General features: G+C 52.0%; 1 protein-coding gene across 2 annotated transcripts in view; it reads left to right on the top strand.

Moving 5' to 3' along the window:
- Positions 1-15,145, top strand: part of FCGBP (Fc gamma binding protein) — a 123,328-nt gene that overhangs the window by 42,252 nt on the left and 65,931 nt on the right. For both annotated transcript variants that reach the window (XM_055369371.1, XM_055369368.2), the window contains 5 exons: positions 4-1,251; positions 3,596-3,945; positions 9,857-10,427; positions 12,726-13,330; positions 14,272-14,839. In XM_055369371.1, the coding sequence (XP_055225346.1) occupies positions 4-1,251; positions 3,596-3,945; positions 9,857-10,427; positions 12,726-13,330; positions 14,272-14,839 (3,342 nt within the window). The remainder of the gene's footprint in view (positions 1-3; positions 1,252-3,595; positions 3,946-9,856; positions 10,428-12,725; positions 13,331-14,271; positions 14,840-15,145) is intronic.

Raw genomic sequence — 15,145 nt, 5'->3', positions numbered from 1 at the left:
CAGGATTGACCCAGGAGGCTTCAGTGGACCTCAAGAACACTGGCAGAGAGGAATTCCTCACAGCCTTCCTGCAGAACTATCAGCTGGCCTACAGCAAGGCCTACCCCTGCCTCCTTATCTCCAGTCTGTCAGAGAGCCCCGCTTCAGTCTCCATCCTCAGCCAGGCAGACAACACCTCAAAGAAGGTCACAGTGAGGCCCGGGGAGTCGGTCATGGTCAACATCAGTGCCAAGGCTGAGATGATAGGCAGCAAGATCTTCCAGCATGCGGTGGTGATCCATTCTGACTATGCCATCTCTGTGCAGGCACTAAATGCCAAGCCCGACACAGCGGAGCTGACACTGCTGCGGCCCATCCAGGCCCTAGGCACCGAGTACTTTGTGCTCACACCCCCTGGCACCTCAGCCAGGAATGTCAAGGAGTTCGCCGTGGTGGCCGGTGCCGCAGGTGCCTCGGTCAGTGTCACGCTGAAGGGGTCACTGACATTCAATGGCAAGTTCTATCCAGCAGGCGATGTCCTAAGAGTGACTCTACAGCCCTACAATGTGGCGCAGCTACAGAGCTCAATGGATCTCTCGGGGTCAAAGGTCACAGCTAGTAGCCCCGTGGCAGTCCTCTCTGGCCACAGCTGTGCGCAGAAACATACGACCTGCGACCATGTGGTCGAGCAGCTGCTACCCACATCTGCCTGGGGCACCCACTATGTAGTACCCACGCTGGCCTCCCAATCTCGCTATGATTTGGCCTTCGTTGTGGCCAGCCAGGCCACAAAGCTGACCTACAACCATGGGGGTATCACTGGCTCCCGTGGGCTCCAGGCAGGTGATGTGGTAGAGTTTGAGGTCCGGCCATCCTGGCCACTCTACCTGTCTGCAAATGTGGGCATCCAGGTCCTGCTGTTTGGCACAGGTGCCATAAGGAATAAAGTGACTTATGACCCCTACCTGGTCCTGATCCCAGATGTGGCGGCCTACTGCCCAGCCTATGTGGTCAAGAGTGTACCAGGCTGTGAGGGCATGGCCCTGGTAGTGGCACAGACGAAGGCTATCAGCGGGCTGACCATAGATGGGCATGCAGTGGGGGCCAAGCTCACCTGGGAGGCTGTGCCAGGCAGTGAGTTCTCGTATGCTGAAGTGGAGCTCGGCACAGCTGACGTGATCCACACGGCCGAGGCCACCACCAACTTCGGACTGCTCACCTTCGGGCTGGCCAAGGCTATAGGCTATGCAACAGCAGCTGATTGCGGCCGGAGTAAGTAATGGAAATGTCCCCTGGTCCTGTCCACCTGGTGACCGCTTTTCCACCCACCTACTCCTCTGTGGCTTTCGGGATCCTGATTGTCCTCCCCTCACTTCTCTTCTCCGCGACATCCTTCCTCAAGTCTTCTCAGCCCCTCCCATCCTCCCAGAAACAATATTCTAAATATTTAGCAACCAGGGAGAGCTGGGGCACTACCAGTCAGAAGAGACAGCAGCCAAAGCACTGCGACAGGGTCCTGAAGCCCCCATCATGCTGGCATCAGCCCCTGTCTGTTGGTTTGTTCTGGAAAGGGCCCTAGGGGAGAGCCAGGGTGCTGAGAAGGAGGGATCTTTGGGGTTGTGGGGAACAGTCAGGTCAGCAACTTCTCACCAACCAGTTTGGAAATATTTTGATATTTTAGCAACTGACATAGCCACACCAGTTGCTAAGCCACTCTCCACACCTCATGTAGGAATGTTGATACCCAAACTTAGGAGGTCTAAATGTATGATAATAAGATGACTACGCGTTGGGGAGGGGAGTATCTTGCAATCTTTCTAGGTGTTTCACGTGTTTTTGACACAGTTAATGTATATGACCTGGCAGTTTGTGTGACCTCAGGGTCAGCCCATGAGACGCTGTCAGTGTAGTGCAGGGTCCCAGGGTTCAAATCCCAGCTCTGCTGTGTGATCTTGGACAAGTGACTTCATCTCTCTGGGCTTCAGTTTCCACATCTGTAAAATGGGGATAACTGCTTCTCCCTCAAAACTTTTTTTGTTTTAGAGACAGGGTGTCACTCTGTCACTTGGGCTGGAGTGCGGTGGTATGATCACAGCTCACTGTAGCCTCGAACTCTTGGACTAAAGCAATCCTCCCTCAGCCTCCCAAGTAGCTGAGACTATAGGCATGCACCACCACACCCAGCTAATTTTTAATTTATATTTTGTAGAGATAGGGTCTTGCCATGTTGCCCAGGCTGGTCTCAAACTCCTGGGCTCAAGCGATCCTCCTGCCTCAGCCTCTCAAAGGGCCGGAATTACAGGCCTGAGCCACCACACACAGCTGCAAAAACTTTTGAGGACTGGGAGGCAGATGGAGGAAAGCTGTTTCTTCCCATGTAGTCCCTGCCACGCTAAGACTCTGGCATTCCTGGACCTCGCAAAAATGCCCCTCCCCTCCCCTCCAAGGCATGGAAGCCACCCAACTTCAAGGAGCCACTTTGGGCTTGAGAAATAGAATGAGGGAGCGGTGGGTGATTAATTATAATGGGTAACACTCCACTTAACACGTAGGTTCAGTTCTAAAGCTTTCTCGAGTTTTAGCTTATTTAATCCTAACACCCCCCACCAAGATCCCTACGAAGGGGGTATTATTATCACCCCCACATTACAAATGAGGAAACTGAGGCAGAGGGCGTTTAAAACCACTTGCCCAGTGTCTCAGAGCCAGTTGGTTGAGCCAGGATTCCTACCTAGGCGGCCTGACTCCATAGTCCTTTTCATCCTGCTGAAGGCTGTCTTCCATTTTCTGTCCTTAAAAAAATCCCTTAGCTCTTTTTGACCCTGGAGGGAAGGTAGGGAAGAGGGGAAAAGGGGGAGAGAAAAACACAAATTAACATTTTAATGACCGTTTCTGCCTTTTCTTATTTACTGCCTTCCCTTCTTCTAGGCTGCCCTGTGTTAAACTGGAGAATCAGAAAACATGGGGCTCTCAGAGAGGCCTGAGCAACTCTCTCCCTGTGGGGTTCCAGACCTCGGTTTCCCCACCTTTAAAATGGGCAAAAATGGGCAGTTGTGAGCGAATTGCTCAAGCTTCCCCGGCAAGGTGGGCTCCAGGATGCCTCCCTGAGGCCTGAGGCGGTTTCTTCCTTCTTCCTTCTTCTTCCCTCCTCCTCCTCCTCCTCTTCCTCCTCCTCCCCCTTCCCTCTTCTTCTTCTTCTTCTTCTTCTTCCTCTTCTTCCTCTTCCTCTTCTTCTTCTTTCTTTCTTCTTTCTTCTTCTTTCTTCTTCTTCTTCCTCTTCTTTCTTCTTTTTTACTTTGTGAGACAGAGTCTCACTTTGTCACCCAGGCTGGAGTGCAGTGGTGCCATCTCAGCTCACTGCAACCTTCGCCTCCTGGGGTCAAGAGACTCTCCTGCCTCAGCCTCCCAAGTAGCTGGGATTACAGGCATGTGCCACCATGCTCTGCTAATTTTTGTGTTTTTAATGGAGATGGGGTTTCACTGTGTTGGGCAGGCTGGTCTCGAACTCCTGACCTCAAGTGATCCGCCCCCCTCCCCTTGGCCTCCCGATGTGCTGGGATTACAACCCCGTGGACACTTCTGATTCTCTCTTTTCACCGTTCCCTTCCCTCCCCAGCTGTACTGTCCCCAGCGGAGCCCTCCTGCGAAGGCGTGCAGTGCGCAGCCGGGCAGCGCTGCCAGGTGGTAGGCGGGAAGGCCGGGTGTGTGGCGGAGTCCACCGCTGTCTGCCGCGCCCAGGGCGACCCCCATTACACCACCTTCGACGGCCGTCGCTACGACATGATGGGCACCTGTTCGTACACAATGGCGGAGCTGTGCAGCGAGGACGACACCCTGCCCGCCTTCAGCGTGGAGGCCAAGAACGAGCACCGGGGCAGCCGCCGCGTCTCCTACGTGGGCCTTGTCACTGTGCGCGCCTACAGCCACTCTGTGTCGCTGACCCGAGGTGAAGTTGGCTTCGTCCTGGTGAGTACCTGGAGGCTTCGGGGGGTTAACATCCATGAGCTGCGGGTCCGAAGACGGAGGCAAAGCCCAATGGCCGACCTCAAGCCAGGGTGCAGGGAAGTGGGCCATGGAGTCGGAGGGTGGGGAGGCGGATTTGAAAATCAGTAGCAGGACCTTAGAACCCTGCCCTCCAGCCATCCCACGTCTAGAAATTTAAAGGATATTCAGAGACAGAGACTGGGGGGATAAATGCCAACATGGTTTATAATAGCATAAAACAAAAACAAACAAAAAATTATCCAGCAATGGGGGATTTACGTTGACCAAATAACTAAATTTAATGAGCACCTGCTATGCACCAGATATGTTTCTTAGCACTTTTCTCATCTTAATGAATTTAATGCTCACAAACTCAGTGCAGGAGGCATTATTATTATGAACATGTTCAGACTGGGAAACTGAGGTTGAGATAGGCTAGTGACTTCCCCAGGGCTCAGAGCTAGTAAGAGGTGGAGCTAAGGGCATAGGCATGCTGGCTCTGGAGTCCTTGTTCTTAATCCCTCAGCTGTCCTGACTCTGGTAAATGCATTTCTATTCAGTTCATATGAATAACAGCAGCCTAGAGCAATTACTTCCTTTTTTCTCGCCATGTTATTATGAAAATATTAAAATGTCCAAAGTTGAAATTCTTATACAGTGAATGCTCATATGCCAATCGCCTAGAGTTTTCTTTCTTTCTTTCTTTCTTTTTTGAGATAGAGTCTTGCTGTGTCACCCAGGATGGAGTGCAGCGGCAGGATCAGGTTCAAGCGATTCTCCTGCCTCAGCCTCCCGAGTAGCTGGGATGACAGGCATGTGCCACCATGCCCAGCTAATTTTTGTATTTTTGTAGAGAGGGGTTTCACCATGTTGGCCAGGCTGGTCTGGAACTCCTGGCCTCAACTGATCGGCCTGCCTCAGCCTCCCAAAGTGCTGAGATTACAGGTGCCAATCATCTAGATTCTAAACACTGTACTCTTCTTGATTGATCACACACTGATCCATTGGTTCATCCCTCTGTCCATTCCACAATCTCTCTTATTTTTTATGCACTTCAAAGTTCCAGACATGAGTACATATCACCCAAAAGACTTCACCATGTCATTAACTAGAATACAATATTTTCACACTTCTTTTGGCTGATTTTGGAGGTGAAATTTATATATAACAAAAATCACAAATCTTAACTGTATAGTTCACCTTTGGCAAATGTGTAACCAAATTGCCCATTAAGATACAGAATATTTTTATCACCTGGGAAAATTCCCTCATGTACCTTACCAAACAGCCCCCAACCTACTCCTGGAGATGATCACAGTTCTGATTTTTTTTTTCCAGCATAGATTAGTTTTGCCTGTTCAATAACTTCAGGGCCAGGCGCAGTGGCTCATGCCTATAATCCCAGCACTTTGGGAGGCCTAGGTGGGTGGATCACTTGAGGTCAGGAGTTAGAGACCAGCCTGGTCAACATCATGAAACCCCATCTTTAGTAAGAGTACAAAAATTAGCTGGGCGTGGTGGCGCATGCCTGTAATTCCAGCTACACGGGAGGCTGAGGCAGGAGAATCACTTGAACCCAGGAGGCAGAGGTTGTAGTGAGCCAAGATTGCGCCACTGCACTCCAGCCTGGGTGACAGAGTAAGACTCTGTCTCAAAAAAAATAAAATAAAATAAATAAATATATATATATAGAGAGAGTATATATTTATATATATATACACATATATACACACACATATATACATGTATATGTATATATATATGTTGTGTTCTCTACTTTGCTTTTTCATTTAGCAATACATTCTGGAACAGTTTCTCTATCAACAGTTTCTCTATCAGCCTCTATTTTTTTTAACATCTGCACAATTCTTTATATGGATATGAACACCATGGTTCATTCAACCAGTCCCCTGTGGATGGACACATTGTTCACTATTACAAACAATACTGCAATGAATATTTTTTTGATTTTTTTTTTTTGAGACAAGGTCTTGCCCTGTTGCCCAGGCTGAAGTGCAGTGGTGTGATTATAGCTCACTTCAACCTCAAACTCCTGGGCTCAAGCAATCCTCCAGCCTTGGCCTTCCAAGTAGCTGGGACTACAGTCTCATGCCACTATACTGGGCTAAGTATTTTTACTTTTAGTAGAGATAAGGTCTCGCTATGTTGCCCAGGCTAGTCTCGAACTCCTGGTCTCAAGTGATCCTCCCACCTTGGCCTCCCAAAGTTCTGGGATTAGAGGCGTAAGCCCCTGTATCTGACCTGAAATAAATATTCTTGTACCTCTCTGATTTTGTGAGAGTGAGGGTAGATCTCTGCAATTAATAATCAGTTGGTGAAAGTAGGTGTTCTTCAGCCCTGGAGGGGTTGAGCACAAGTTCAGGCGGACTTCAGATCCCTTGAAATTATATACAGAATTTTATACCTCTCTCTGAAAAACTACTTTTTATTTTTTATTTTTTTTTTGAGACAGAGTCTCGCTCTGTTGCCCAGGCTGGAGTACAGTGACGTGATCTCGGCTCACTGCAACCTCCGCCTCCTGATTTCAAGCGATTCTCCTGCCTCAGCCTCCCGAGTAGCTGGGACTACAGGCACATGCCACCACACCTGGCTAATTTTTTGTATCTTTAGTAGAGCTGGGGTTTCATTGTGTTAGCCAGGATGGTCTTTATCTCCTGACCTTGTGATCCGCCCAACTCGGCCTCCCAAAGTGTTGGGATTACAGGCATGAGCCACCGCACCCGGCCTTTCATTTTTTTTTTTGTCAGATCCTCACAGAGGTCAGTGACTTGACAAAGGTGTAGAGCTACTGTCAGAATCATAGTAGGATACTCACAAGACATTGTTAGGAGAGGAGTTAATGAAATAGTGACTTCAGCATGGTCTTTTTTTTTTAAGTGTAAATATATCTAAAGGTAGGAAAAAACCCAACAGGATCTATACATTTGTATGTGTCTGCCTACAGGGTGATTTTCTTTTCTCATTTTTGCTCCTGTGCATTTTCAGTTTTCTGTAATGAACGAATATTATTTGTGTCATTTAAAAATGGAGATTGGCCGGGCATGGTAGCTTATGCCTGTGATCCCAGTACTTTGGGAGGCTGAAGCTGGAAGATTACTTGAGCCCAGAAATTTGAGACCAGCCTGGGCAACATAGGGAGACCCTATCTCTACCAAAAAAAAAAAAAAAAAAAAAAAGCTGGGTGTGGTGGCGCCTGCCTATGGTCCCAGCTACTTGGGAGGCTGAGGCAGGAAGATGGCTTGAGCCCAGGAGGTCGAGGCTGCAGTGAGCTATGATGCTGCTACTACACTCCAGGCTGGGTGACAGAGCAAAACTGTCTCAAAAAAATACATAAATAAAAAAATAGAAAAATTAAAATGGAGATCACTGGACTTAGGGGAGAGACAGATTTGAGCAGCCATCCTGGACTGAGAGCTCTGAGCATGGGGCCATGGCCTGTCTCCATCACTGCAGTGTCTAAAGCACCAGCTGGCACAGAGCAGGCCACACAGTGGGACTCACAGAAGCTTTGCTGGGAGCCGGAATGAGTGAATGCTCTGTCTTCCTTCTGGGCCATTGCTCATGCTGTCCTCTCTCCTGTTGCTCCTTTTATCATATTCCATCCTCTTGGCTAAGACTTCTCCACTTTAAGTCTCAGCTCTGGCACAGCTCAGAGAATGTGTAAGGAAAGAGTAAGAAAGAGATGCCTAGGCTGGGTGCGGTGGCTCACACCAATAATCCCAGCACTTTGGGAGGCCGAGGTGGGAGGATTGCTTGAGCCATGAGCTCCAGACCAGCCTGGACAACATAGTGAGACCCCATCTCTAATTTAAAAATTTTTTTTATTAATTAAAAAAAAAAGAGACTGGGTACGGTGGCTCATGCCTGTAATCCCAGCACTTTGGGAGGCTGAGCAGGGGTGGGCAAATCACTTGAGGTCAGGAGTTCAAGACCAGTCTGGCCAACATGGTGAAACCCTATCTCTACTAAAAATACAAAAATTAGCTGGACGTGGTGGCAGGCACCTGTAATCCCAGGTGGGAGAATCACTTGAACCTGGGAGACAGAGGTTGCAGTGAACCGAGATCGTGCCAATGCAGCCCAGCCTTGGTGACAGAGCAAGATTCCATCTCAAAAAAAAAGATGCCCCAGGGCACAGAGAGACATAGTTCTTATCTCCTGGTTCTTAGTCAGACTTCAGGCTTCTTCAGATCCTGGGAGGCTTATAAACAACACAACCTCATCTCTGTGTTCTGGAGGCTGGAAGTCCAAGATGAGGTCACCAGCACTGCCAGGTTCAGGTGAGGGTGCTCTTCCAGGTTGCAGATGGCCTACTTCTCCTTGTATCCTCACACGGTGGAAAGTGGACCTGAGAGCTCTCTGAGGCCTCTGTCATAAGGGCACTAATCCCATTCATGAGGGTGCCACCCTCATGACCTAATCACCTCCCAAAGGCCTCCCCCAACTCTTAATACCATCATGTTGGGTGTTAAGATTTCAACATGTGGGCTTTGCAGAAGACACAGATATTGAGCCTATAATACCAAGCCAGATGGACTGGCCAGGATCTCTGTCCACTCAGGACATTTCAATGGGAATATCCTACTCCCTCCCAGTTGTCTTGGCTCTCTCTCTCTTACTGGTCCTTTAAGGCTCAGCACAACTATTCTTTCCTCTGGGAAGCCTCCCCTGACCAGCAAGGTTAGATCTGGCCATTTTTCTAGGTTTTCACAGCCTCCTATCTCCCTACTATCCCAGCTCTGAACCCTCAGCCTGTACCTCCCCTATCCCATCCTTGACCCCTCTGCCTGGGCCTTTCTGATCCTGGCCTTGACTTTTCTGCCTGTGCTTCTCCCATCTCTGCCCTGACCCCTCTGAGCTCTCACTGTCTGGTGATGTGTCTGTTTCTCCCAATGGACTGGGAGCCCCATGAGGGCAGGGCTTGGGGCTGTCTCCGCCACCTTCGTATTCCCAGGATCTCCCAGCTCAAGGCCAGGCACAGAGTGAGTGCCCAGTGAATGTTTATTAAATGCAGCAGTGACTTAATTCACTTAGTGAGTGCCTGGGATTCTACCAGGCTCTGTTCTATGCATTGGGGATAAAGCAGTGATCAAAGCAGACCCAAACCCTTGTCTTTGTGGAGCTGCCATTCTGATGGAGTAAGACAGATGATAAACATGGTCAATTTGTGAATTATATTTCAGAAGACCAGATGCTATAGAAAAAAAAGGAAAGCAGGGAAGGAGGGTATGGAGTAGGGAGAGGCTGCCTTTTTTTTTTTTTAGACAGAGTCTCACTCTGTTTGGCACGATCTTGGCTCACTGCAGCCTTCACCTCCTGGGTTAAAGCAATTCTCCTGCCCCAGCCAACTGAGTAGCTGGGATTACAGGCGTGCCCCACCACACCCAGCTAATTTTTTTTATTTTTAGTAGAGACAAGGTTTCACCATGTTGACCAGGCTGGTCTCAAACTCCTGACATCAAGTGATCCACCCACCTCAGCCTTCCAAAGTGCTGGGATTACAGGCGTGAGCCACTGCGCCCGGCCCCAGGCTGCCATTTAAAAAGGAGTGTAGGCTGGGTCCCGTGGGTCATGCCTGTAATTCCAGCACTTTGGGAGGCTGAGGCAGGAGGATTGCTTGAGGCCAGGAGTTGAGATCAGCCTGGGCAACATAGCAAGACCTCATCTCTATAAAACAAAACAAAACAAATAAACCATAAAATAAAATCATAAAATAGGGCAGTCAGGGAAGGCTTGAGTCAGTGACGTTTGAGCAAATACTCTTTTTCTATATTCTCCAATTTAAAACTTTTAATTAAAAAGTAGACTTTAATGAGGGCTGGAGGCCAGATGGCACAGGGGCCTGACCACCTCCTCTTCACCCGCTCTGCAGGTTGACAACCAGCGCTCGCGCCTGCCAGTCTCCCTGAGCGAGGGTCGCCTGCGTGTGTACCAGAGCGGACCACGGGCCGTGGTGGAGCTGGTCTTTGGGCTGGTGGTCACTTATGACTGGGACTGCCAGCTGGCACTCAGCCTGCCTGCGCGCTTCCAAGACCAGGTGTGCGGGCTGTGTGGCAACTATAATGGTGACCCAGCAGACGACTTCCTCACGCCTGACGGGGCTCTGGCTCCTGACGCTGTGGAGTTCGCAAGTAGCTGGAAGCTGGATGATGGGGACTACCTGTGTGAGGATGGCTGCCAGAACAACTGTCCCGCCTGCACCCCAGGCCAGGCCCAACACTATGAGGGCGACCGACTCTGTGGCATGCTGACCAAGCTCGATGGCCCTTTCGCTGTCTGCCATGACACCCTGGACCCCAGGCCCTTCCTGGAGCAGTGTGTATATGACCTGTGTGTGGTCGGTGGGGAGCGGCTCAGCCTGTGCCGTGGCCTCAGTGCCTATGCCCAGGCCTGTCTGGAGCTTGGCATCTCGGTTGGGGACTGGAGATCACCAGCCAACTGCCGTGAGTGATGCCCTGGGTGGGGGCTGGGAGCATACAGTGAGGGGCAGGAGATCCCTAGCATCTGCTCAATATCTGAGAAGTTATTATGGTTCAGCCTGGTGCTGGGCAATGCCAGGGGCCTAGTGATGGCCAAGACAGCCAGCTCTGTCCACAGTGAGCCTAAGGTTGGAGAAATGTTTCACTAGACATTGACAGGCTGGAGGGGTCCAGGCAGGATGGGGAGGCCCACTCGGATGGGTTGGGGCCAGGATGGGAGAGAGACAGGCAGATGAGTCACGGCTGGGATTGGGGGGACACAGGCAGAGGGGTTGGGGCCAGGATGGAGGAAGTCAGTGGGGCTATAGGAAACCAGAGGAGGTTCCCAGCCCAGCCTGGGGAGCAGGGGTGGTCAGGGAGGGTTTTCTAGAGAAAGGGATGTCCAATTTGAAACCCATAAGAGGGGCTGGAAGTTGCCAAGAGAAAGAGGAGGAAGTGAGTTGCAGGCCCAGAGAACAGCATGCTCAAAGGCTTGGCAGGACGGGAATTCTTGTCTGCAGAATCCCAACACAGAGACGTGATGTCTCTTCCTTTGCCTATAGCCCTCCCATGACTCCCATTGCCCTCTAGATAAAGTCCAGGCTCTTTAGCCAGGTGTCCGTCTGCTTAATTATTCACTCATTCATTCCACAAGCATTCCTTGAACCCCTGCCTGCCCCCTGTGCATGCTAATGATATTGAAGACACAGTGAAGACCAGCATAAATCTATTCCTGCCCTTGTGAGTGAGGCTCCTAGAGACATGTCCCAGAGGCAGAAAGGACAGGTGGGAGGGAGGAAGAGGCATCCAGGCCCAGGCCCAGGCCCAGAGGGAGGGGGAGTAAGTACGGGGCAGACATAGAGGCCACTAGGTGTTTGTCTTGGCCAGTGCTGTGTCCCCACTGCCCAGTAAGCACCCCCCCAACCCCATGCCTGGCGCAAAATAGGAATCAGAGAGTTCATTTATTCTCCCATTCATTTCTGCAGTATTTCCTGAGCACCTGCTGTGCACCAGGCCCTGTCCTTGGTGCTGGGGACTCAGCAGTGATTGAGACAGATCAGGTCCCCACTCCCGTAGAACTTATCTCTTAGTGGGAGGGGAGGGACACAGACAGTGAGCAGATGAACTAGGAAGTATCTTCAGAGAGGCAAAGAAACAAGTTCATTCAATGACAGTGACTGTGAGGCTCGTGAAGAGGGTGATCAGGGAAGGCCTTTCTGGGCAGGTAACATTGGAGCTGAGACCAGGGTCAGGCAATGGAGTCAGCTAAGTACTAACTAACAGTGATGTCCACAGAATGTTTCCCCATAGATCAACTCATTTAATCCCCACAACAACCCTGTGAGGTCTCCACTACATTATCCCATCTTACTGATGGGGAAACTGAGGCACGGGGAGATTGGAGTCAGTGGCCGAGAAGGAGAGATCTGGGATCTGAACCCAGACCACCTGGGCCCCAGTGGGCTTTCTGGGGAAAGGGAAGGCAGAGGGAACAGCCAATGCAAAGGCCCTGAGGTGGGAGCGTGAGGACCCGGGAGGAGGAGGCCGCTGGGGCTGGGGCAGAGTGAGCCCGAGGGAGAGGGAGAAGAGGTGAGGGCTGAGAGGTGAGAGGAACAGATGGCACAGGGCCTCCTGAGGCATGGGGAGGACTCTGGCGTTTACCCTGAGTGAGAGGAAGCCACAGGAGTGCTCTGAGACGGGGAGGGACCTGATCTGACCCAGATGTTCCCAGATTCCTCGGGCTGGTGTGAGGAACAGGCTGTGGGGGCAGGAGGGAGCCCAGGCAGGAGGCTGCTGCGGTGGATAGGACCAGAGGCAGATTCTGTAACTGGGTGGATTTTTTTTTTTTTTTTTTTTTTTTTTGAGACAAAGTCTTGCTCTGCGCCCGGGCTGGAGTGCAGTGGTGTGGTCTCAACTCACTGCAACCTCCGCCTTCCGGGTTCAAGCGATTCTCCTGCCTCAGCCTCCTGAGTAGCTCGGATTACAGGCCTGCGCCACCACTCCCGGTCAATCTGGGTAGATTTTGAATATGGAGCTCACAGGACTTGCTGACAGATTGGTTGTCCAGTGAGCGTTAGGGGGTTGGCGGGGTGGAGATTAACTGCGTCGCTGGGGTGTGGCGCAGGAGCACCCAGAAGAATGGCAGTGCCATTATCTGAGATGGCGAGCTCTGAGAGAGGAGCAGGGTTTGGGGAGGGAATTCCTGGGCGCCGTCCCCGACAGGGCGCTCTTCCACGGCCCCTGCTACGCGGGCCTGATCCACCCTCTCTGATCTCCCCGCAGCCCTGTCCTGCCCAACCAACAGCCGCTATGAGCTCTGCGGCCCTGCTTGCCCGACCTCCTGCAACGGGGCTGCGGCGCCGTCCAACTGCTCCGGGCGCCCCTGCGTGGAGGGCTGCGTGTGCCTCCCAGGCTTCGTGGCCAGCGGCGGCGCCTGCGTGCCGGCCTCGTCGTGTGGCTGCACCTTCCAGGGTCTCCAGCTCGCTCCGGGCCAGGAAGTGTGGGCGGACGAGTTGTGCCAAAGGCGCTGCACCTGCAACGGCGCCACCCATCAGGTCACCTGCCGCGACACGCAGAGCTGCCCGGCGGGTGAGCGCTGCAGCGTCCAGAACGGCCTCCTGGGCTGCTACCCCGATCGCTTCGGGACCTGCCAGGGGTCCGGGGACCCACACTATGTGAGCTTCGACGGCCGGCGCTTCGACTTCATGGGCACCTGCACGTACCTGCTGGTCGGCTCATGCGGCCAGAACGCAGCGCTGCCTGCCTTCCGGGTGCTGGTGGAAAACGAGCATCGGGGCAGCCAGACTGTGAGCTACACGCGCGCCGTGCGGGTGGAGGCCCGCGGGGTGAAGGTGGCCGTGCGCCGGGAGTACCCCGGGCAAGTGCTGGTGAGCGATGTGGCGCCCAGGGCTGGGTGACGGGGCAGGAAATACCCTCTGAAGACTTGGAGTTCTGGATGGGCCTGGGGGTGGGGGAGGCCTGTTAGAAGATTTTATTTTTTTCGTTTTCCTTTTTCCTTTTCGTGGAGAACGGAGTCGCACTAAGTTGCCCAGGCCGGTCTCCAACTCCTGGGCTCAAGTGACCCTCCCGCCTCAGCTTCCTGAAGTGCTAGGAAGTGAGCTATGATCGTGCCACTCCACTCTGGCCTGGGTGACAGAGTGAGACCCCTGTCTCTATTTTAAAAAGGAAGCTAGTGGCTGGGCACCGTGGCTCAAGCCTGTAATCCCAGCATTTTGGGAGGCTGAGGCGAGTGGATCATCTGAGGTTTGAGACCATCCTGGCCAACATGGTGAAACCCCCTCTCTACTAAAAATAGAAAAAAAAATTAGCCAAGTGCAGTGGCTCACACCTGTAATCCCAGCTACTAGGGAGGCTGAGAGAGAATTGCTTGAACCCAGGAGGCAGAGGTTGTAGTGAGCCAAGATTGTGCCACTGCACTCCAGCCTGGGCAACAGAGTGAGACCCTGTCAAAAAAAAAAAAAAAAAAAAAGAAAAGAAAAGAAAGCTAGTATGGTTGCAGCAGCCTGAGTGAGAGGGACAGTGAGAAGAGGTGAGGCGAGGGAGGTAATGGGGAGATAGACAGATCATGTAGGTTTTGAAGGCCATGGGTGAGGGATTTGGATTTAAGCTGGTGCTTTAGGAATGAAGAGGGGTGAATGGTGAGCCAGACAGAGGGAACAGCAAGTGCAAAGGCCTCGAGGTGGGACTGAGCGTAATATGTCCAAGAGAATAGCAAGGAGGTCAGGGTAGCTGGAGGTGAGTGAATTGAAGGGTGGGCCACAGAGCTGTGAATATCCTAACCAGGTGACCCTCTTGCATCTCCACCCAGGTGGATGACATCCTTCAGTATCTGCCCTTCCAAGCAGCAGATGGGCAGGTGCAGGTGTTCCGCCAGGGCGGGGATGCCGTCGTGCGCACGGACTTTGGCCTGACTGTCACTTATGACTGGAATGCACGAGTGACTGCCAAGGTGCCCAGCAGCTATGCTGAGGCCCTGTGTGGACTCTGTGGGAACTTCAACGGGGACCCAGCTGATGACCTGGCTCTGCGGGGTGGGGGTCAAGCTGCCAATGCACTGGCCTTTGGGAACAGCTGGCAAGAAGAGACGAGGCCTGGCTGTGGAGCAACTGAACCGGGTGACTGTCCCAAGCTGGACTCCCTGGTGGCCCAGCAGCTGCAGAGCAAGAATGAGTGTGGAATCCTTGCCGACCCCAAGGGGCCCTTCCGGGAGTGCCACAGCAAGCTGGACCCCCAGGGTGCCGTGCGCGACTGTGTCTATGACCGCTGCCTGCTGCCAGGCCAGTCTGGGCCACTGTGTGATGCACTGGCCACCTATGCTGCTGCATGCCAGGCTGCTGGAGCCACAGTGCACCCCTGGAGGAGTGAAGAACTTTGCCGTGAGTATCGGAAGTGGCAACTGGGGGACTCAGCCTTATATATATATTCATTAATGTATAAATATCATTAATTCATTTAATCCTTAATAATAGCCCTATGAGGTAGGGATTGTGGTTATACCCATTTAACAGATGAAGAAATTGAGGTTCAGAAAGGTTCAGTTACACACCTGGGATCATGATAGCTAGAAAATCACAGATGGTGGGCATGCAGTTGGTATTTTTTTTTAGATGGAGTCTTGCTCTGTCACCAGGCTGGAGTGCAGTGGCACGATCTCGGCTCACTGCAACCTCTGACTCTGGTTC

Source organism: Gorilla gorilla, chromosome 20 (genome assembly GCF_029281585.2).
Source record: "Gorilla gorilla gorilla isolate KB3781 chromosome 20, NHGRI_mGorGor1-v2.1_pri, whole genome shotgun sequence".
In the NCBI taxonomy this organism is placed as follows: Eukaryota; Metazoa; Chordata; class Mammalia; order Primates; family Hominidae; genus Gorilla; species Gorilla gorilla.
The sequence above is the reverse complement of the archived record's forward strand: the minus strand, read 5'-3'. Positions and strand labels throughout refer to the sequence as shown.